The following is a 24224-nucleotide window of genomic DNA, read 5'->3' as shown; positions in this document are numbered from 1 at the left end:
TCCTGTAAATAAATGATGCCCAGAACTATGCTAAAAGAGAGCCTCAACCAAGGTAAGCCAAAATGGGTCATATGCCTAAGTATAAAGCCTAAAACTATAATATTTCCAGGAGAAAATTTTTGTATCTTTGGCTTGGTTGGACAATGATTTTTAAGGACACCAAAAGCACAAATTATTAAAAAAAAAAGTTCAATAAGTTGGACTTCAACAGGGTAAAATCTGTATTCTTGGAAACACACTGTTAAGAATATGAAGACAAGCCATGGTCTTGTAGAAAATATTTGAAAAATACATATCTGATAAATACCTGGTAGCCAGAATATATAAAGAATTCCCAAAACTCAATAATGAGAAAACAATGACCCAATTTAAAAATTGGTGAAAGATTTGGGCAAAATACATCAACAAAGAGAGAGATGAATGTTGACTGTACCGTGCCATAAAAATGTCTTGTACCACTTAAAATACAGAGTGAAGATTCACAGCAACAACTGCGTGTAAATCGCAGGTGATGTAAATGATGTAAAATTGCCCTAAGGTCCTTAGGAAACAGGTGAAAGTGCCAAGTTACATTAGACTTTGATAGTCAAGGATTTACTGGTAGTGTCAGCACTGGGGCAACCACTAGAGGGTAAAGAGTTTCTACCAAGTTTACAGAAGGGAGAGGGATAGAATAATGAGCAATACCCATACAAGGAGAGAAAAAGGAAATATGACACATTGAAACAAATAGCAAACCCAGTGCACTTATGGTAAGTAAACTGCTGCAGACTTTTCCTCATAATCGGGGGGACCACAGAGGTTGGTCTCCTCTCAGCACTTTAATCCGACACTGTGTGGGAGATACTGGCTAGTACAGCAAGACAAGAAAAGGGCAAAAAGAATTAAGATTGTAAAGGAAGAAATAGAACTGCCACTATTCACAAATGAGGTGACTGTTTACTTGGAAAACAAAAAAATCCTGTGGATGAATTATTAGCGTTAGCGGGGTCACCAGATACAAGGTTGATAGAGAAAAATCTATTGTCTTTCCGTACACCAGCAGCAAACTTTTAGGAAATGAAAATTTTAAGATGTTTCCACTTACAATACCACTAAAAAAATAAATCCCTAGGAATAAATCTAACAAAGGATATTCTACCAGAAATCTACAAAGTGTCACTCAGAGAAATGAAGGACGACAAATGATGGGAAATACCATGTGCATGGTTCAGAAGACTTAGTCCTGAAAGGACCCGTGATTTATGACGAAGATGGTACTGAACAGCCGTGAGAAAAGGATGTTCTTGTCGCTAAATGGTGCTGCCTCAGTTGGATATTTTACCTAAGGTGAAAGACAAAGCAACAAAGCCTCAAAATAAGAACACAGGAGACTGTCTTCAAAACCTTCTGGTAAGCGAGGATTTCTTAAGTAGTATACCAAAAATACTAACCATAAAGGAAAATATTAATAAATTTGGCTTTATTAAAATTACCAATTTCTGTTTATCAAAAGATATCATTTAAAGGATAAACCACAGTCTGATAAAAGATAATGGCATTATATTAATTGAAAATAAGAAATATATGTTGAAAATAAAATATTCAAATGCACCAAAAAAAAAAAAAAATCAAAACTATACATAGCCCCCTTTGCAATGAGGGAAATGCAGATTAAACCCACAGTGAGTGGCTGGGGTTTAAACAAGTGACAGTACCACATATGGGCAAAGGTGGACACCCCTAGAGAGTGGCACCCAGCTGGTACAAGCATTCTGGAAAACAGGTGTAGCATCTACTGTAGTTGATCATATGCAGAGCCTGTGCCCTGTTCCCAGCACAGGCTCACGTGCAGCAGGCCCACCAAGTAGTGCGTTCCAGCAGCGCGCTCCAAATGTGCTGGAACTGAAACGACCCATGTGTCCGTCCTCAGTCGGGTGAATAGAGGAGGGTACATTCAGTACAACACAGAACACGGGCAGATCTTGCTAACATCTCGTTGAGTAAAACAAGCTGGACACAGAAAAATACACTCTGCAGCATTATGTTTATGTAACCTCCCAAACAGGAGGGACTCCACTGCAGTGTTTGCGGCCAAGATAATGCTCACCCTCAGGGAGGAGGCAGTTGTGGTTGGTAAGCACCAAGGGGAGCTGCCAGCTGCCAGCAAGATGTTCTGTATTCTTCACACAGATCCACACATGAGAATTTTTCATTGAGCTTTGCATTTACACAAGCACAGCATGGAATATTGTGGGTTTGGTTCCAGATCACCTCAACAAAGCAGATATCACAATAAAACAAGTCACATGAATTTTGTGGTTTCCCAGCTCATATAAAAGTTATGTTTACACTCTACTGTAGTCTGTTAACTGTACAGTAGCATTATGTATAAAAAAAAGCAATGTACGCACCTTAATGAAAATATGACACAAGAAGTGGGCACCTGCTGTGGGAAAATGGCGCTGATAGACTTGCTTGCTGCAGGGTTGCTGCAAGCTTTCAATTTGTAAAAAACACAGTACCTGCGAGGTGCAGTAAAGCAAAGCACATTGAAACAAGGTGTGCCTGTGTTTGGAATACAGGGTAATTGCGGATGGTAGCATGATTTTAAATCCCATGATGCATCTTTCAGTAATATTTTCCTTAATACAAGAGAAGCTCTGTATGTTTTTAACGTTTGTCTTCATGAAACTGAAATAATGTTAAAATAGGGAAGAAATATGATTTTCAGGGCACAGATTTCATCTTGACTAGCCATATCACATTCTAGCAAGGACCAAAGGCCTAAACTCCCATTTTACTCAGTCTGGTTAGCTCTTTACTCAAATAGTCTCCATAGTTTTGGTCTCTTCAAAGTAAGGAAGCACGAAAACACTTTTTCGATTGACAGTCAGGAAAGTTGAGATTGATATTGATGACTAGAAAATAAAGGCTGAGGAATAAGCATACCTTAGCAATATTCAGTTTGGAAGTCACTTCTGAAAGATGTGTAAACTCTCCTCCAAAAGTGTTTAAAACGAAAATAAAGCTTTCCCATCTATCTGGGTTAATTCAAATGTGAGTTAAGAAAAGGGGAGGACGGAACAACTAAGGTAAGGCTGTGTTAGTGCTTTCCATTTGTCAGTGTTTTCCATTTCGTTTTTCCTCCCCTACCTTGCCCCATTTAGAGAAAACCAAACGCCTGTAGTGGTTTCTTTTCTCTATGTAATGAAAATTACCCAAGGAGAGCCCCAGTTGTCTTTACTGAGGTCGTTCATACTGCAGTAACAATCCAGCTTGATGAAAAGCCATGATATCTTTATTTAAAAGACAAGTAAATGCACTCCTCCAGCCTTAATGACGCAACCTCTGTATTTTTCATATAACTTGAAAAGATATGAGGACACTGACTTAAAAAAATATGTATTTGAGCAGCATTCCAATTTGATTTATAGCCAGAAGTTAGGCTTGAGCTCCTTGGGATTAGTTACTGGTTGTGGCGTGGATATCATAAGTGAATCCAAAATAATACACCAGAGCAAGTACTGGCTTCATTTCTGCACTGGCAGGATGGTTCAACCACTTCATTTCTTGTAAACTTGCTACTTCTGCCAGGTGATTTGCATCTTGTATGTAAAGAAATGGTTTAAAGGCAGATTAGTAACTTTAACAGGAAGAGATACATTTCTTAAATTCAAAACCCCAAATTAGACTGAACTGGCTGTTTGTCCCCCTGTCCATTCCCAGGGCCCCGGAGCGTGCCTGGCCCGGGAGGTGCTCTGCAGACATTCCGTTTGTGGTTTTGCTTGTGTCCTAGGCATTCCATGCAACTGTCCCCTTATGTTTTGAGTTTCAACAAAATAATTTTAGTTTACATTTGTTCAAGAAACGTTGTGTGTGTACCTGGACATACAGAAGTAAGGAAAAAAAAAAACAACATGATCCCTGCCTCATGGGACTTAGACAACTAAATGTGGGAGTGTAAATTTTAGTTAAGTGCAACAAAGGAAAAGAAGGTTGATTTAAAAGAGAAAGTGACAGGGAATAGAAGATGGTAGCACTTCAGGTCAGGGTGTCCGGGGCCCTCCCGGGAGGAGGCGGAGCACAGAGAACATCCCCCGAGAGAGGACAGCGTGCAGGGTGTCACTGCTCGGCCGGAACGTGGCCGTGAGGCGGCAGGCGCACAGCGGGCAGCGGCGCCCGTCCCTCCGGCAGTCCGTCACACCTCTAGTGATGCTGTTCGTTTACTGGAGTGGGCAGTGTGCATGCTTTAGAGAAACAGATTTTTTAATTGCGTAAACATCTTTAGGAAGAAAAAATGTCAAACTGCCAGTGTCTTTGCACTTTTCTTTATTTTCTACGTTAGTATCACAGATGTAAGTTTTCTCCCAGGGCCTTCTAAAAGAGCACTGTGAATATTCAGCCACACAGAGAGGACTTCGTGGGCATGGTTTCCTCACCTCGTCCAGTCCAGACAATGACAGAAGATAGTGAAACTCAAAACCAGGACTGGAAAATCAGTATAGACACCATGGAAATAATTGTACCTTGGGTGTTTCTCAATTCGTCAGATTAGGAAAACCAAATCTGTAGGTTTTCCTAAATAAATAGGCATTAATTCAGCAGCTAATATTCTAAAAGAACTCATCCACATTATTTACATTTGTAGTTATTTGCATACAGGCCTAATTCCAGAAGGGTTTAATTTTATATTATCAAAAGAAATCTGTGCAACACTAAGCAAGTTACATTAGAACAATAATTAAAGCATCTCTTCTCTTAAAAATTTTAATACTCTTTTTTGTAAAATATGGTTGGCATATAGAGTTAATCCTCAAAATGATTACTCATTAAAAACAATTGTGTGGAATGCTGGGCTAGGTATAAGAAGCTGAACTGATTTTTGTTATAAGCTGCTAACTCAGATGGGTTGTGAAGTCAAGCATAAACTAAACAATAAACAGATGTGATTCACCAAATATAGAATGCGTAAGTCCAGACTGCATTGGGACACAAATGAGATGATAGCATATTAGCAGAAAGATACAATTTACAGGTCAAAACGTAATGGTAACCTTTCACTGTGTAAATTGAAAATTAACCTTGGGAGTGCTGGATCATTTGCTGCTTATAGAGAACTTTTATTGGAATAAAATGCATAGACAGTTTCACTTTCTTTTTACATTTTATATGGTGTTGCAAAAAGTTAATTTGTTCCCCTCTAGATATGCTGTCATTTCTATAGATGACTATGTCTTTTTTTAGTACTATAATTTGCACCATATTGCTGACGCCCTAAATTATAGTACTGTATTATCTGTGGCATTATTTTAGAACCTCCGTGTGCTTCAGTATCTTGGTAACATCCTGGAAAGTCAGAGAGTGAGTGTGCTGATTCCAGCTCCACCGGTGACTCATGTTTAGCATTTAGCGTGTTCTAGAATCTCAGAGTTGCAAGTGTCCTTGGTAGAGGTCATTGCGTCTAGCGTCTAGCCCAGTATGGGGATACCAACATCAAGAACACTGATACATGTTACTGTGGCTACACGCCACGAGTTAGTGGCACCTGCAGCCACTTCTGCACCGGATGGTTTTGTGGGCCGGGAGCTGGGCCGGGCCTGGGCGGGCTCCCCCGGGGGAGCTTTGCCCGGAGCTCGTCTGGGACCGGCCTGCCGAAGCAGCCTGGGCATCCCTGGAGCGTGGCAGCCCTCTGCCAGCAGGCAGGGCTCCAGGGCACAAGGCAGAAGCTGCGGCACTCGGAGGGCCTTGCCTTGCAAGGTGCCTCTGCCTTATTCTGCGGGAGGGGGCTCAGCTTCGCCCCGGCCGGAGCAGTGGCAGCACCCCAGAAGGGCACAGGCCGGAGGGCAGTCTGCCCAGGACGTGGGAGGAGCAGCCTGGTGGGGACCTCCTCTGGGCCGACGTGCGCCCCCTTTGTCCTCCCTTCCTCCCTCCAGCTGTGCAGTGTGGGGCGTGCTTTCCAGCCCTCGGTCCCCCACAGGAGTCATTCACCTGTCCGTGTTCTGTCTGTCACCGTTTCTAGTCTTCTGTCTTGTATTATCTTTAAAAAGCAATGAGTTGTAAGTTTCAAGTCACCAAGGAGTCCAAAATCCAGCCAAAAGGTTATCTTCCTTTACTCTTTCCCTGAGACAGTGCCAAGCCACACCCAGGTGTCCCCCACTGTGCTCTCCTGCTGAGGATGGGGTGTCTCACCACCTGCGCTGCTGTGGCCCCGGGGCATGGGAGGGAGGCCCAAAGCATAGACAAGGGTTCGACATAGTCATTGCAAAGTTTGGGTGTCCTCAAGGCACCCCTCACTCCAGACATCAACTCTAAGAGGGAAGATCCCCGAGAACCCCTCAGGTTGCATAATTCACTGGAAGGACTTGCAGAATTTCCTGAAAGCTGTTATGCTCAGGGTTACAGTTTATTATGGCGAAAGAACACAGTGAAAATCAGCTGAGGGAAGAGCGCCGGGCCAAGTCCAGGAGAACTCCCCACGCAGTGTCCCCATGGAGCTGTGGACGGCGCTGGCCCCTGCCAGCAGCAACCTCAGATGGTACACGGGGACGCTGCCGCCAGGGGAGCTCGCCGGGGCTCGGTGCCCAGCGTTCTGACCTTGGTCTCCAGCCCCTCTGGAGTTTGAGAGGAGGCCCGGGGCCCACGGGTAAACAGAGGAAAGGCAGAGGATGTCCTGAGTGTGATTAACTGAAAGAAGTGTCTCAGGGAGGTGAGGAGTAGCCTCTGAGGAAGTCGGTGATGTCTGGGCTGAGGCTTGAGGGGAGTGTGGGGGGGCCCAGAGAGGGAGCAGCAGGTACAGGGGCTCTGCAGGCGGGGCCTTGCTGGTGCAGGAAACGGTGGGGATGGCCAGGCCAGACCGACACGAGCACCTGGCAGCTGTGGGCAGCAGCTGGCTCTGAGGGGTGATGGCGGTGGCCCCTGATGGCCATGTGTGGCAACCCGTGGCCTGAGCAAAACAGGCCTGCAGGTCTTCGGTGCACAGCAGTCTGCATGACCTAGGCAGCCAATGTTTAACCTATTGTCTTTCTAAGCCAGTAAAGAAAAAAAAGGGTAAATTGACCTTAAAATGTAACTTTATGCAAGCGGACAGGAAGTGAGAGGCTCTTAGTCTCACAGAAAGAGCAAAATGTAATTGTTATTCTAGTCCTTCCTGCACCACCCCCCAGGTCAGAGTGACCTGTTCCTGCATCTGTGCTCCCCCCACCCTTAGGAAGGCCTCTGTCTTAAACCCTCACGAAAGGCTTTCTGTCCTGTCTGCATCGCTCAGTCATCTTCCCTGCGAACGCGATGCCTGCCCGGCCTGAGAGAGCCGTCGTGACCTCTCCACGGCTTCTCGCCCTGTGAGTAAGCCCTGAATAAAGGTTCATGTATCAGAAAACGCTCGTTGCCTTCTTTGGCCTCTGGACTGGCGTGGCCCCCATGGGCTGTGACACCGTGTGTCTCGTGGAGACGAGCTGTGAGTGCTCTCCGGTACCCTGATAGCAGCAGGCAGCCGTGGGAGGGTTAAACTGAGGGAGTGCCTGCAGCATGGAGGGTGCTCTGGGGAAGCGAGGGGTAGTGAGGGGACAGCTCTGGGGCTGAGCCGCTGCCTGGGCAGAGGTGGAAAGCAGCCTAGAGTCAGTCAGACCGGGGATGACAAGCTGTGGAGGAGAATGGCGTGGGAAATGGGGCGTCGCAGGAGGGAAGGATGCAGCCCGAGAGCAGCCGGGGATGCCACGGAGGTGGGCTGTAGGCTGCCCACGCAGTGCCCACCGGCAGGTCCTCCGCCACCCCTGGGCCTTGGAAGGGGGTCCGAGCTGCAGGCGCAGCCATAGTCTGCTTGCAGCCAAGGAGGCCGAGTCGCCCAGGGAGAGGCTGGGCGGTGGAAGGGGCCAGCTCCGGGCGTGCAGGACGGGCCTGCCTGCATGTGGGGAGGAACCCAGAGAGGAGACCCTGAGGCAGCTGTGGTTTTATGGGCTCTTTGGTTAAGGCCATATCCTCTGTGTCATTACCTTTCATAGATGCTGTATTCTCGTTGTGTGATGTTCTTTTAACAGGATCAGTGTATCATGTTTCAGCCAATTAACTTGTAATATGATGTTGCTTTTTTTTAATTATTAAATTCAGTTTTATTGAAATACATTCACACACCATACAGTCATCATGGTATACAATCCACTGTCCACAGTATGATAACATAGTTATGCGTTCATCACCACAATCTATCTCTGAACATTTTCCTTACATTAGAAAGAACCAGAGCAAGAATAAAAAATAAAAGTGAAAAAAGAACCCAAATCATCTCCCCATCCCACCCCATTTGTCCTTTAGTTTTTATCCCCATTTTTCTACTCATCCATACACTAGAGAAAGGGGGTGTGATCCACAAGTTCTTCACAATCACACTGTCACCCCTTGTAATCTACATTATTATATAATTGTCTTCAGGAGTCCAGGCTGCTGGGTTGGAGTTTGGTAGTTTCAGGTATTTACTTCTAGCTATTCCAATACATTAAAACCTAAGACGTGCTATCTATATAATGCATAAGAATGTCCACCAGAGTGACCTCTCGACTCCATTTGAAGTCTCTCAACCACTGAAACTGTTTCATCTAATTTTGCATCCCCCTTTTGGTCAAGAAGATACTCCCAGTCCCACGATGCCGGGTCCACATTCATCCCCAGGAGTCCTACTCTGTGTTGCCAGGGAGATTTACACCCCTGGGAGTCGGGTCCCACGTAGTGGGGAGGGCAGCGAGTTCTCCTGTCGAGATGGCTCAGTTAGAGAGGGAGAGGGCCACATCTGAGCAACAAAGAGGTACTCAGGGGGAGACTCTTAGGCACAATTATATGCAAGTTTAGCCTCTCCTTTGCAGTAACGAGCTTCATAAGGGCAAGTCCCGTGATCGAGGGTTCAGCACATCAAACCGCCAGTCCCAATGTTTGTGACAACATCAACACCAGTCCAGGTGAGGATGTCCAACACATCCGCACCTTCCCCCAGATCCTCGGGGCTGGGGAGGGGGAGGCTGTAAAAACATTTTTTATTATCTGCCCAAATTACTCTGGGATGTGTCACTATTTCACTCCAGCCTATACTAACCTACCGTATCTCACTTCCTATTCAAAGTTCCATGCAACTGTGGTGTTTGAACAAATCGACTGTAGAGTTGTATTATTTAGAAAATTTAGATCCTGTACCAAATAGATATCTCTTCCCTTGGTCTCATATGGAAGTTGAGTTTTAAAACACAGTCAGTTTCAACCTTTACCCTTTGGCCCTGTTTGCCCTAGTCTTAACCAGACCTGCTTCATTCATATCACTAATTGAAGTCTGGGCTCTTTTTGAGCTTTTTTTTTTTTAACAGTGGCTGTATACACTAATACTGACATTCATATCTGCTGAGCTCTAGCTCTGAGTTTCAGGTGTCTCAGCGATACGGATTGTTCCAGAGACCAATCAGGTTATACGCTAGGGGATCAGCATCTCAAAGTTTAGAGATGGGCATTACAATTCAGGAATAGAGTTAACTGCTGTAAGAGCTTACAATCTAGGGACTATTACAATAATTATGTCCACGTTAGGCTATGTTCTAAGATTCAATTCTGAGTTTACACATTGTAGTTAGTCCATATTGGTGAGGCATTAAAGTGTTTGCCTTTATTTCTGGTGTACTTCACTCAGATACTGTGTACATGATCCATTCACCTCGTTGTGTGTCTCACAGCTTCACTCCTTGTAGGTGCTCGATGTTCCACTGTATGCGTACACCACAGTACACCATTCCGTTCTTCAGTCAATGTAGCCTTAGGTCATCTGCACCCTTTGCAAATCATGATTGCTGCCTCCATGAACACCAGTTTGCAAATGTCCATTCAGTCTCTTTAAAGGCAAACTAAATTTTTTTTCAGAAAAATTTCAGTAGTATGAAAGTACTATTTATAAATAAGAAATGCAATAACAACTAATTATAAATAAGAATAGCGCCTGTCTCTGAGTGCCCCCCGTGTGCCCGGGGCTGTGCTCTACTCTGCGCCGGGACAGGCCTCGGGGACGAGCAGGCTGGTGGCCGCCGAGCCATGTGGCCGGGGAGGCCGTGCCGCCCTCCTTGCTGCTTTGTCCCCTGAGTTCCCGAAGGCTCCGTGTGAGAACCTGAACTGGGGCGCGAACCAGTCACCGGCTGCTGCTTACTGTAGAGAAAAGTGTGATAAGCATGAAGGATTCAAATTGTTCACTCTTTAATGGAATCTGTAGCCTTAGGAGTGGGAACAGCCTTGGAAAGTCACCTAGCCTATCCCGTCTCCAGGAATAAATCCTCGAGGACTGATGGGTGTTTGTTTCATTCTGGATTTTTTAATGTAGATTTTTAGCCTTTTGATCAATAGTGATCTTTGTTTTAAAAAATAAGGGATTTTGTCATATTGTTTATTGTTCACCATAAGATGTTATTTAAAAGCGTCCACTTGACAGAATCCTCAGCGCTGTAAGTTTTTCTGAATTTGTCGTACCTGGGTAAGCTTTCGGGCCTTCAGCTACCGTTTGGTTTCCGTGCAGCTTCTGGCTGCTTTCCCCGAGGAACAGGTGCCCCCCCAGCCCTCTGTCGGACAGAGAGAAGGATGGTGAATCCCCCCAGCCCTGCACTGGACGCAGACCGTGAATAGCAAATGCCCCTCCCGCCCTCTGCTGCCAGGCCCCCTCCCCCGGCTCCAGTGGCCGCGCACTGACCCTCGCCTGTTCTCTCCCCCAGGTCGCCCTGGTGCAGTGGACGCAGAGCGCCGGGCTGACCCTGGTGAGCAGGGACCTGGCGTCCATGCAGCTGAAGACCCCCGGCGGGCAGGTGCTGACCTACTGCGTGCTGCAGCTGTTTCCCTTCACGTCGGAGGGCAAGCGGATGGGCATCATCGTGAAGGCAGGTGCCCGCCCGGCCCTCCTCTGCTGGTCGCTGCCCGGCTGCCAGGGCAGAGCCGGCCACTCGGAACGTGGAGGTCGATCCTGAAATGCTGCTAGAAGAGAAGTTAGAGTCAGATTACATATTTACTTAAACACTATGAGCTTGTTATAGTTCTTCAGAAAATAAGATCCGGACGAGTAACTTGGGACTGAGAAGCCAGTGAGTCTCTGGTGGTGGTGACGTGAAGTAGTTCTAAGACTGTTAGGGCAGAGTAAAGAAAAGCTGTTATTTCTTAAAGCTGTTTTGTTTTAACAACTGCAGTATGCCACAGAGCTGAGAGTAGCAACTTTCACGACCATAAAATTGCTAAAATATGCTCCTATTAGCTTATTTTTAACAGACCAAAGTCTTTCTTGGAAATGGGCTAAACAAGGAGGCGTGAACTCAGGCTCCGGGAGACGAGCGAGCAGAGCTTCCCTTGCAGCCGCGCTGTGGGCCCGGCCTGGCTGCCCCCACCTGAGCTGCCTGTCCCTTCCCTTTGCCACAGGACGAGGCCTCTGCCGAGATCACCTTCTACATGAAGGGCGCCGACACCGTCATGTCCACCATCGTGCAGTACAACGACTGGCTGGAGGAGGAGGTGAGGGCAGCGCGCACGCTGCGGAGCGTGCCCACGGGGTTGGTGAGGCAGGCACAGAAGGGGGTCCCTGGCCCCTGGGACACTGGAGCGAGTCATCCGAGCTTCAGATCAAGGGACTAGCGGATTTCCAACGATGGTGTAGCTTCCCACACCATTTTAAGTGATCACAGTTCTTCCCAATTTCATGAACCAGAAGGGACGGGAGTGGTGCTTAATTATAGTTTACTTTCTCTGAATAAGGACCTTTATTTTGTGTGCAAGTTCAGATACAGAAGTAGGTCCTTATGAAGACTATATTATATATAATAACAAACAATAGAAAAACTGTAACCATTCAGTAAAGAATTCTGAAATAAATATCTAACATATAACTAACATTAAATTTTTAATATGATGTTTATTTTGTAAACTAAATTATGGTTTAACCCAATGCTAATTTGTACCTAGTAATCATTTAAAAAGTAAAAAAGAAAATATAAATTTAACCAATCCAGTATTTTATTTCTCCCTAAACCAGTAACTTTGGTATTTGGGCTCATGAGACAGTATGATTTGGTTTTTCAGTTCATGTATTAGTAGTTATTTGAACTTCAGAGTAAACCTAGCACGGCTGTAAGCTGCGGTGAAGCACGAGCGCCTCCTTCCTGCGTCTGTGCCGTGCCTGGGTGCGGGGGGCCTGTGAGCACAGCAGCTGCTCCCCCTCTTCCCTTCCCACGGGGTTGGCCATAGGAATCAATGTCTCCCGCAGGGCTCTTGGCTCTAATCAGGGACATGAATAAATTAAACTCCCTGGAGACTTAGTAAAATGCCATAAAAATTACTTTTGGTCATAATGATGTGCAATTAATTATAAAATACTTGTTTAATTTATTTAGTGTTATGAGGTCAAATCAATAAATGTCTTATCACAGACAGTGCTAGATGTTTTTCACAAAGATAACTTTCTTAAAAATCCTGAACATTTGTTTTCTCAACGTTGTATTTTCTTTCTGTAGAGAATCCTTTCAACCGTCCACTGATGTTTTTGCACATATGAAAAAGTAGCTTGTAAATGCCTTGATAGTCTGGAAGCCCCTCACTTTAGTGTCAGTGGGCTTGCCTGTATCTGGCAAGCTCCCCAGAGGTGGATGCTTAACTATAAACTTGTTCTCCAAATTAAAAAAAAAAAAAAAAAAGAAGACCTTTACTCATCATGTAACAGAAAGGGCCATTTAAAAAAAAAAAAAATCTGAAATACGGAAGTATTTACTGTGAAAAAACTGAAGCTGTTAAGTTTCCAGATAGGAGAGGGGTTGGGATGATGATTGTCTGCCTCTAAACACAAACTGGACAGGAGACTCAGACATGTTATTACAAATGAGACAAGTGGTTAAAGTTGGGAGACAAAAGGAAGTCCCGTTGTGGTCACTCCTGCCTCGGGTCTAGCCCTTGGAATTTGATGGGCAGCCACCCGCAGGCCTCCTGTAACCCTCCTCCCTCGTGTCGCCACGCCTCTGCGGGAAAGGAGGTCCCCGCTGGCAGTCGCCACGGGCCGTGGGGCTGGCACCAGGACTTCTGGCTGAGGCCGTTCCCTCTCCGTGTGCAGCAGTGTGCATCAGCTGCATTAAACCTGATTAATTAAAATGGACAGCTCCGTTTGAATAGGAAGTGAGATCTGGTAAGTTTGTACAGGTTAGTGTGAAATTCTGATACATGTACCCAAAGAAATTTGGGCAGAGACTGAGGATACATTTTCAGGGCCCCCTGGGGAACTGGGAAAGAATGTGGAAGTGTTGGACTTCCCCACCTGGGTTGTTACTGGTGTTCTCGCAAACGCTGAGGACCGACAGTTTGGTAGGCTGAGCCCTCGCTCTTGGGGCTTGCCCTTGTGAAGCTTGTTGCTGCAAAGGAGAGGCTGAGCCTACTGAAAATTATGACCAAGAGTTTTCCCTAGAGAACCTCTTTCATTGCTGAGATGTGGCCTGTCTCTGTCTAAGCCCACTCAGCAGGTGAACTCACTGCCCTCCCCACTACGTGGGACCCAACTCCCAGGGGTGTAAATCTCCTTAGCAACGTGGGACATGATTCCCAGGGATGAACCTGGACCCAGGATCGTGGGATTGAGAAAATTGTCTTGACCAAAAGGGGCAAGAGAAAGGAAACAAAGGTTCAGTGGCTGAAAGATTTCAAATGGAGTTGAGAAGTCACTCTGGTGGACATTCTTACGCGCCAAATACATATCCTTTTTTAGTTTTTAAGTGTATTGGAATAGCTAGAAGGAAATACCTGAAACTGTTGAACTTCAACCCAGTAGCCCTAATTCTTGAAGACAATTAATTATACAACTATGTAGCTTACGGGTTGTGACCATGGGATTGTGAAAATCTTGTGGTTCATACTCCCTTTGTCCAGTGTATGGACAGATGAGTAGAAAAATGGGGACAAAAACTAAATGAAAAATGGGGTGGGATGGGGGAATGGAACGTTTTGGGTCTTCCTTTTTCCTTTTTTTTTTTTTTTGGAGTAAGAAAAATGTTCAAAAGTTGGTTGTGATGATGAACGCACAACTATATGCGTACCGTGAATAGTTGATTGTACACTGTGGATGATTGTCGTCGGGGATGTGAATATATCTCAGTAAAAGTGTATTTAAAAAATGGTTCAGAAAGCCTCAGTAGTTGAATCGTTTCCATTTGCTGCAGATTAACGTTTATGACCAGATGTAGTCAGTCGCTGGTTGGGTTGCGTGGCTGCAGAGCGGAGGCATGCCTGCCTGCAAACCCCGACCTGTTCTGGGGGGTGGCAGCAGGGGGCAGGGCTCCCACATATGCCCACCTGGGTCCCGGCCCATGTGGCGCTGGGTCTCATGTGTCTCCCGGTGGGAATGGGGGTTTCCCCTGCACTGTAACTCTGGGTGCACAGGAGGGCGGGCCCCCCAGGCCCTCACCCCACCCTGAGACCCAGCCCACGCTTTGCCTCCGTGTTGCTGCCGCAGACCACGCAGGCACCTGCAGGGCCCTGACTTGCTCCCTGCACCCCTCCACCGTTCCTCCAATGTGCATGGCAGCCAGGCCCAGCATCACATAACCAGGTCCACCAGGATTTGGTTGTCTTTTCATTTAAAAAAAAAGAAGAAAGAAACAAGGAGTAGCTAATTAATTTGATTTGGGATGTGTTTTCTTAAATGCATGATTGCCTGCTCAGCTTCACATTTTTCAGAGTGGTGCTGGAAATAACATTTTTTCACTAGCTGTGGAAAGAGAGCCGTGCCGCCTTGCCCTGTGCGTTCCAGCCCCACCTTCCCGGCTCCTGCCCATGTCACCTTCACTCCAGAGCCCCTGAGACTATAAGAATTGGGGACATCCAGCCTGAGGCTGTGAAGATTCCTTGGAATTTCAAGGAAGTGATCTCCCTTGTTTTCTCCGGACTATCAACAACAAACACCAAAAGCAGGCTGAACTGCTGGAGTTAGGAGCTTTACAGATGTGAAGCTTTGAAATAGTTCCTCTAGGGAAAAGGAGAGGGAGTCCAGCAGGCACCACAGGGGGCCTTGGGTGTTCGCGCCGTGTCTGCCAGGTGTGAACCACCAGGTAACTGGCTGCATCCTCGGTGTTGTGGATGTGCAGGAGTTGATTGTTCGGGCAGTGGTTCAGTTCAGTGTTTGTTGTGTGAGTTTCAGATTGATTTTTATAAGAACACGTTACTCTCTGAAATTTTGCCTCTGAAGATGCTCAGGTGTCCCTCCATGGGCACTGGAGATACTGTCTGGGTAGGCGTCTGTCTGTCCGCCCCGCCCGTTGTTCAGGGCTCTGCTCGGGTTGTCTCCAGATAGAGGCATTTCCCGGGGGCCTGACGCCCACCGCCCTGCCCTGATCTCCCTCAGCCGTGCCCTCGCCCGGGCCTGCTTTCCTGGGGCCCTGCCCTCCGCTGCTCTCCACCCCCGTGCTGTGGCCGCCACTGCCCCGCCGTCTCCGGTGCCCCCCACCCCCGACCCCCCACTGCACCGCCTGGGTTCTCCAGGAGCCCGAGGTGTGGTTTGGGTGGGGCGGCTCTTTACCATGCAGGCCCCTTTCTGCACAGGGCAGGGAGATGCCCGTTGGAGAACCCCGGCAGGCCTGGCCTTCCGTCCGTGCTCTAACGACAGGGCCTTTATTCCTCACAGCTGCCGTGAGGCGGGCGCTGCGGCTGTTTTCACTCTCACCTAAGGAGACGAGGTGGGCCATGCCCACGGCCACAGCTCACGCCGCCAGCCTTGCTCTCAGACGTGGCTGCAGAGGCTTGTGTGTCTGAATAGCGGTTGTCTGTTTAGCCAGCCCCCTGTTGCTATCACATATGCTCATCAAGTTGCGGGAGCCAGCCCTGTCCACATAACAGTGCTGCAGCGGGTGGCTGTGCGTGCACATCCTGGCAGGCTGGCAAGGCAGCTGAGCTTTCTGGCATCGAGCAGCAGAGAGAGGCGTCGTCAGTGACCCTCGGATAGGCGTGCAGCAGTGTGACCAAGCTGCTGCCTCACCTGCTCACCAGGTGTGCTGGTTTGGATGTATTATGTCCCCCAAAATGCCATTATCTTTGATGCAGTCTTTTGTGGGCAGGAAACATATTGGTGTTGATTGGGTTGGAGACTTTTGATTGGATGTTTCTGTGGAGATGTGATCACTCAACTGTGGGTGAGATCTTTGGTTGGATAATTTCCATGGAGGTGTGGTCCCGCCCATTCAGCATGGGCCTTGATTAGTTCACTGGAGCCCTATATAAGCTCAGACAGAAGGAGCGAGTTTGCTACAGCCAAGAGGGACACTTTGAAGAATGCGCAAAAGCTGAGAGAGTAGCTGCAGATGAGAAACAGTTTGAAGATGGCCGTTGAAAGCAGACTCTTGCTCCAGAGAAGCTAAGAGAGGACAAACACCCCAAGAGCAACTAAGAGTGACATTTTTGAGGAACTGCAGCCTAGAGAGGAACACCCTGGGAGAAAGCCATTTTGAAACCAGAACTTTGGAGCAGATGCCAGCCATGTGCCTTCCCAGCTAACAGAGATTTTCCGGACACTATTGGCCATCCTCCAGTGAAGGTACCCAACTGTTGATGCGTTACCTTGGATACTTTATGGCCTTGAGATTGTAACTTTGTAACCAAATAACCCCCCTTTTATAAAAGCCAATTCATCTCTGGTGTTTTGCATTTCGGCAGTATTAGCAAACTAGAACACCAAGATAAAACGTTTTAGTTTTTGCCAATAATAGGTGAAAACATTATTTTGATGAATTCTCTAATTGGGGATGGAATTAACACCTTTTCCTCTATCTACTAAACATGTTTCTCTTTCTTGTGGTCAAACGTCAATCGATGATACTCCACCTTGTGTAGAACCCTCTGCCACTCCCTTCCCCACATGGCAAGGCAGGTGCACCCAGCCCTGCAGGATGGGCCTCGCGCCTCTTGCCTCCCCCCTGTCCTCCCAGTCCCTCCGACAAGCTATGGCCCCCGCAGGCCCTGCCTGATTGCGAGGCCAGCTTGAGGATGGGGGGCTCGCGGCAGTGGCAGGAGCTGGCCTGGGATGATGAGCAGGCTAAGCCTCAGGGCAGCCCCATGGTTAAGCCGGGCACAACCCCAGAGCCAGAGCCCATGTCAGCCAGGGACCAGGGAGCTGGAGCCCATGTGTAAGCCACAGTCCAGGGGAGCCCAGGCCCCCCTGAACCAGAGCCCGGGGGGAGCCAGAGCCCAGGGGAGCCAGAGTCCGGGGGAGTCAGAGCCTGGGGGATCTGGAGCCCGGGGAACCAGTTCCTGTGTGTGAACCAGGGCCTGCGCCCTTGTCTTGGCCACCCACCTGCTGCGGGGCCTCCCCTTGTCCCCTGCACTGAGCCCTCACCTCCCCTAGGGAGCTCACTCCATAGCCCGTTAGCCTTAGGGGAGAGCAGCGCACAAGTCGCACGGTGTGTTTCTCCAGTGCCCGCCGTGTGGTAGAGAGAAGGGCATCGAGTCCAGAAGGCCCGGGTCAGCGTTGCGTCTCGTACAGCAGTGTCCGGCTGCTCCTCCTCTCCTGTCCTCAGAAGATAGGATCATAGTCCTGGTAGAGCTGAGTGATTGAAAGAGACGGCGTTTCTGTAGAGTAAGGGCTCTGTGTTGTTCCTGTTGGTCCCCGTTCTCTTCAGCGAGAGGAGACGAGACATAAACATCAGTCCTGAGGCCTGTCAGAGCCTTGCACTCAGGGGACCCACAGGGGAGCGGGAGGGCAGATTAGCACAGGAAGACGCCCTGGGGCGAGAACCCTCCAGATTTCCTCGTGTCGAGGGCTGGCTGTGTCCTTGGTAACGTCCAGTTTCTGTTTTCCAGTGCGGCAACATGGCCCGCGAAGGGCTGCGCACCCTCGTCGTGGCCAAGAAGTCTCTGACGGAGGAGCAGTACCAGGACTTCGAGGTGCGCCTCTCGGTCGCCCCGGGAGCAGGCCCAGGCCCACACTACGCTGCTCCCCCCGGCTGGGGCTGGGGGGGTGGGGGTCGGTTCTCACAGTGGTGGGCAAAGTGGTCAGGCCAGCACCGCCCGCCCAGGAGCAGAGGCCGAGCGGGCCACAGCCTCAGCCCACAGCAGAGCCCGCTGCCCCAGTCCGCTGAGCGTGGAGTAGCCACACACTACGGTTTTGCCGGGTGCTGGTTCAGCCTCCGTCGGTGAGCGGCGCAGCCCGTCCATGGCACTCTCTCTCCCCAGAGCCGATACAGCCAGGCCAAGTTGAGTCTGCATGACCGAGCACTCAAGGTGGCGGCAGTGGTGGAGAGCCTGGAGCGGGAGATGGAGCTGCTGTGCCTCACCGGCGTGGAGGACCAGCTGCAGGCCGACGTGCGGCCCACTCTGGAGATGCTGAGAAACGCGGGCATCAAGGTAGAGCCTCTGGAATTTAAAACGGCTTCATTTAAGCAAACAGTGCACTTTTCCTTCAAGTTTTGTTTTGTGAAACTCAGATGAGATCGTGGATGTAAGAATGTTTAAACAGATGCCTTCTGTTCTGTCTCTTGAATCTGTTCCCTGTGGGACCCCCCAGCTCCAATGAGCGTCACAGCTGCTGCGTTTAAACGGTCCGCTTGCCTCTGTCTCTCTCCTTTCCTTCACGCACCCCACTCTTCCTCTCTTCCTCGGACCCAGGACAGACCATCCTCCCCACCCTGGGGGACAGGCCTCGGGCTGGCCATTTCTGCAGGATAGGAGGCGAGTCCCATGCAGCACGCTGAGGCCCTTCAGGGCCTGGCCGCCACCCGCCCAGATCCAGGTCACTGCAGATGAAGCCGTCCACCTTTCACGCTGCTCCTCCATCTGCCCGCTCTCCTTTTCTCGCTTCTCTGCCCATCCCTGTCACACGTCACTCGAGGCCTAGGAACTGGACCTCTCCCCACACCCGGTGGGCAGTCCGGTGTTGCGGCACCCAGCACCACGCAGCAGGCGGACGCGTTCATTGGGTGCAGGTTGAACAATAATTCGTTTGGGCTTCGAGTTCAATTAAGCAATGAATTGTGCCATGTTAAGTTCATCTCATACCTGAGATCTTTCTGCCTTTGGCAAATCCAAATGTTAAAGTTGAGATTATACAGAAACCTGTTTATTCGCTACATTCATGTGTTTAAAGAAGAGAAGTAATACGTTCACATTGTTACAAATTCAAAAGGCGCAAACGGGAACACAGCTAATTTTTCCATCATCTTTTTCTCCGCCAGCCACTGGGGTCCCCACGCCAGCAGTCACCAGCACTCCTTCCAGAAGCAGTCTAAGCACGTTGAAGCACGTGCAGATGCACATTTTCATTTTTTAAACTTGAATATGTGTTCCATTAGTTATATAACAGTTCCTTGTAAGAGCCTGTCCAGGGTCACCCGTGGGTGCATGTCTGATGGAGCAGGACAGGCTCGACGAAGAGAGCCTGAGCCTTAGGGCAGCCTTGTTGCAATTGTGTGTGGAGTAAGAATCTGAAAGAACTTAAGACATTTAAAGAACATAAAGTCCAGTAGCTTTTGGTAAATTTCCATATTATCCCTTCTTGTGAAATTTACCATTTTGAGATAGCAAATTGGCTCATTTCACTTATGTGCTTATAAAAGACTTTTTATAGGGACCCCTCTGCACAAAAAAAGGGGGCTTATATCCCCCTCGTTTCACTTCCCAGAAAAAGTTGACTGAATTTCATCAGAATCTCCACAGATACACCTATGTGGCAGTAGATATCAATGGGGGAGAAATCCTGAAGTCTCCATGCTCTTGTGCTGGGTGATCTAACCACTTACGCTCAAGTGCAGCCACTGGGCACCGCTGGGCTCGGAAAAACCGCGTGGTCAGAGCTCCCTCGGGCCAGGCTCTGGGGGAGCGGTTCCCGCCTGGGTTTTGAACAAGAGCACCCCTTCAGAGTTTAATCTGTGATCCGTTTCCCCATGTGAGAGTTCATGTAGTGAGTCAATAAGTAGTTGTTTAGCAGCTGTTAAATAAAGAACTAAAACAATAAGGGGCTTAGGCACATTGCTTCCCGTGTGTGACTGAGCTTGCGCCTGGCCCCAGCGTGCGCCCGCCACCTGGCTTGGCAGTTGGGCCAGCGCGGCTCCTGCCCCCCTCGCACACCCGGGCAGCACTGTGTCACCAGCCTTTCAACCTTGGGCACCTTGAAAGTTGAAACACTGTATCTCCATGAGATTTCCGTTTACATTTCTCTTACGATAAAGGCGGTTAAGCATCTTTAATATGTTTGGGTCCTGTGATTATTTGTTCCCCTGTAAACTATATACCCAAAGACCTACTATTTTGTTGGTCTTTTCTTACTGATTTTTCCTTTTTCATGTGTGGGGGAAATTAGCGCTTTGTCCATGGCATGAGTTTTAAATATTTTTCAGGAAACTGCTTTCTTACCTGGCGTGTTCCCATTGAAGTAGGAGGGTCAATTACAGAATGGTTGACAATATTTATGTTAGTAGTGTCTCAAAGATTTGGGCCTCCTACTTTTTAGAATAGAAAAAAATATATGGCTTGGTTTTAAAACAAAGATTTCTATATAGCTAAACTAGAGAAACAGAACTAACTCCAGGAACATGTCAGAAGGCAGAACTGTACCTGACTTCAAACCCAAAATATAGTCAAAGGAAGGTGATGGAGTGGGTGAGGTGGAGCGGGCTTCTTCTCCATGAAGGAAACCAGAGAGGGGCCGGAGGACACCTGGGACCGCGGTTTCAGGGTGTGAGCAGCCATACAGGGACTCCTCTAGTGCTTGGTGGGGATGTGAATGGAAAGGCAGAGAGACGGGTTGAGTTTGTTCGTCTGGGACTGCCTCCCCAGGCCGGCAGCAGCGAGACAGCCACTGGGCAAGGGAGTGAGCAGTGGCTCTCCCCTCCCATGCACCCACCATGGCAGTTAGCTGGGGGGTGACCCTCCACAGCCAGGCAACCAGGAGCTCCCGTGAGGAAACCTGGGAGGCAGCATTTACTCTCCTCCCACAGAAGTCCAGGATGTGCACTGGCAAGAAGCAGGGAGAGGAGAGGGCACCCTACATAAGCATCAAGAGCCCCTCCCATGCCCCAGAGGCTTGCAGGCAGGGAGCGGGGCACATCCCACCTGCGGGGTGCCCTTGATCAGGCTCTCTGCCCACTTGCTTGGGCCCACATTGCAGCCCCAGAACCGGGATTCCCCAGAGCACACAGAGATCGGAGCACTGATTGGTTTCCCACCCAGCTTGGACCCTGCGGATGGCGTAGAAGTTCGGGGAAGACCTACTTGAGAGCGCCACCTGCTGGTAGTTGAGGGAAACTGCACTCCAGCAAGCTGTGCCTCAGGCGCACCACCTGCTGGTAGATGGGGGAAACTACACTCCAGCAAGCTAAGCTGTGCCTCAGGAGCACCACCTGTTGGTAAGTTAGGAAAATGCACTCCAGCAAGCTGTAGCTCTGCCAAATTATATATAAATGCTCAAATAATCCTGCATTTCCCAAAATAAGCAAATGCCCTGAAGCCAACAGAAATTGTAAAGCACCTGAAGGATCTCAAAGAAATGAACAAACCAAACGAACAAATTAAAAAGCTGGAGGAGACACAAAATTTGGAGCTACTAAAGAAGTGCACACAAATCTGCAAAACAACTTCACTGAGATGGCTAAAAATGTAAAGGATATCAAGAAGATTCTAGAACTGCGTAAAGAGTAATTTGAAAGAGTAAATAAAAAGCAGATCTTATGAAAATAAAAGATACTGTTGATCAAATTAAAGATATACTAGAGACACGCAACAGCAGATTTGAATAGGCAGAAGAAAGAATAGATGAACTAGAAGACAGGGCAATCAATGAGAATGCACAAAGAACAAATGGTGAAAAAAATTGAAAAATTTGAAATGGGTCTCAGGGAAATGATGGATAACATGAAGTACACAAATATAAGAATTCTTGATATCCCAGAAAGAGAAGAGTAAAGGGCTAGGAAGAGTATTTCAAGACATAGTTGGGGAAAACTTCCCAAACCATCTAAATGGCATAAATATGCAAATCAGAGATGCCCAACAAACTCCAAATAGAATAAATCCAAATAAGCCCACTCCAAGACCTATACAGATCAGATTATCAAATGCTGATGAGAATGAGAAAGTTCTGAAAGCAGCAAGAGAGAAGCAGTTCACCACATACAAGGGAAACCACATAAGACTAAGTAGTGACTATTCAGTGGGCCCCATGTAAGCAAGAAGATAGTGGTATGACATACTTAAGATTCTGAAAGAGAAAAATTTCAGTGAAGAATTCTTTATCCAACAAAACTCTCCTTCAAAATTGAGGGAGAGTTTAAAATTTTCAGAGACAAACAAATGCTGAGAGAATTTGTTAACAAGAGACCAGTCCTGCAAGAAATACTAAAGGGAGCTTTACTAGCTGAGAAAACAAAGAACAGAGAGAGATGTCTGGAAAAGGGCATAGAACTGAAGAGTATTAGTAAGCATAATTTAAAGGGAAAAGAGAGGGAGAAACTAGATCTGACAACTAAAAACCAAAGGATAAGATGGCTGGTTCAGGAACTCCTTTCACAGTAATAACTTTGAATGTGAATGGACTGAACTCTCCAATTAAAATATACAGGCTGGTAGAATGGATTAAAAAGTATGACCCATCAATATGCTGTTGACCCATCAATATGCTGTTTACAAGAGACTCATCTTAGACTTTGCCGCACAAAGAGACTGAAAGTGACAGGATGGAAAAAAAGTCTACACAAGCTGCAACCAAAAGAAAGCAGAAATGGCTACACTAATATCAGACAAAATAGACTTTAAATGCAAAGATGTCGTAAGAGACTATATGTTAATAAAAGGGACAATTCACCAAGAAGAAATAACAATCATAAATGTTTATGTACCCAATCAAGGAGCTCCAAGTACATGATAGAAACATTGGCTAAACTGAAGGGAGTAATAGACACTTCTACAATAATAGTGGGAGACTTCAATACACCACTCTCTTCTATAGATAGAACAGCTAGACAGAGGACCAGTCAGGAAATTGAGATCCTAAACAATATGATAAATGAATTAGACTTAAAAACATACGTAGATCATTACATCCCAAAGTTCCAGGATATACATTCTTCTCTAGCACTCATGGAACGTTCTTCAGAATAGGTCATAAGCTGGGGCACAAAACAAGTCTTAATAAATTTAAAAAGATTGAAATTATTCAAAGCACGTTCTCTGACCATAATGGAATGCAACTAGAAATCAACAACCACCAAAGTATCAGATCTTTCACATATTCATGGAGGTTAAACAACACACTCCTAAATAACCAGTGGGTCAAAGAGGAAATTGCAAGAGAGATAGGTAAATATCTGGAGTCAAATGAAAGTGAGAACACAACATATCAAAACCTATGGGATGCAGCAAAGGCGGTGCTGAGGGGGAAATTTATAGCTCTAAATGGATACATCGAAAAGGAAGAAAGAGCTAAAATCAAAGAACTAACAGAACAACTAAAGAATCTAGAGAATGATCAGCAAACTAACCCTGAAGCAAGTAAAAGAAAAGAAATAATAAGGATTAAATCAGAAATAAATGATATGGAGAGAAAAAAAAAAAAAAGACACAATAGAGAGAATAAATGAAACCACAAGTTTGTTCTTTGAGAAAAACAAGATTGACAAACCCTTAGCTAGACTGACAAAGTCAAAAAGAGAGAAGACCCAAATAAATCATAAATGAGAAGGGTGACATTACTTTGGATCCCAAAGAAATTTAAAAAATCATAAGGGAATACTATGAACAATTGTATGCCAACAAACTAGACAATTTAAAGGAAATGGATAATTTCCTGGAAACACATACACAGCCTAGACTGACCCAAGAAGAAATAGAAGACCTCAACAAATCATCGCAAGCAAAGAGATCCAGTCAGTCATCAAAAGTCTGCCTACAAATAAAAGCCCAGGGCCAGATGACATCACAGAATTTTACCAAACTCTCCAAATAGAATTGACACCACTCTAGCTCAAACTCCTTCAAGAAATTAAAGAAAAGCAAACACTATCTTACTCATTTTACTAAGCTAATATCTCTCTAATACCAAAAACAGATAAAATACTACTAAAAAGGAAAACTATAGGCCAATTAATATAGATGCAAAAATTCTCGACAAAATACTTGCAAATCGAATCCAAAAGCACGTTAAAAGAATTAAACACCACAACCATGGGGGCTTCATTCCTGGCATACCAGGGTGGTTCAACATAAGAAAATCAATCAGTGTAATACAACATATCAAA

General features: G+C 47.0%; 1 protein-coding gene across 9 annotated transcripts in view; it reads left to right on the top strand.

The window, feature by feature from the left end:
* Positions 1-24224, top strand: part of ATP9B (ATPase phospholipid transporting 9B (putative)) — a 415099-nt gene that overhangs the window by 342317 nt on the left and 48558 nt on the right. For 8 of the 9 annotated variants that reach the window (XM_037805661.1, XM_037805663.1, XM_037805658.1 and 5 more), the window contains 4 exons: positions 10707-10868; positions 11398-11490; positions 17800-17883; positions 18172-18342. In XM_037805661.1, coding sequence (XP_037661589.1) covers positions 10707-10868; positions 11398-11490; positions 17800-17883; positions 18172-18342 — 510 coding nt within the window. The remainder of the gene's footprint in view (positions 1-10706; positions 10869-11397; positions 11491-17799; positions 17884-18171; positions 18343-24224) is intronic. The other variant, XM_037805662.1, reaches the window with a different exon arrangement.

This window comes from Choloepus didactylus, chromosome 16 (assembly GCF_015220235.1).
Source record: "Choloepus didactylus isolate mChoDid1 chromosome 16, mChoDid1.pri, whole genome shotgun sequence".
NCBI lineage: Eukaryota > Metazoa > Chordata > Mammalia > Pilosa > Megalonychidae > Choloepus > Choloepus didactylus.
Note: the sequence above shows the minus strand (reverse complement) of the source record. Positions and strands in the feature narration are given on the sequence as shown.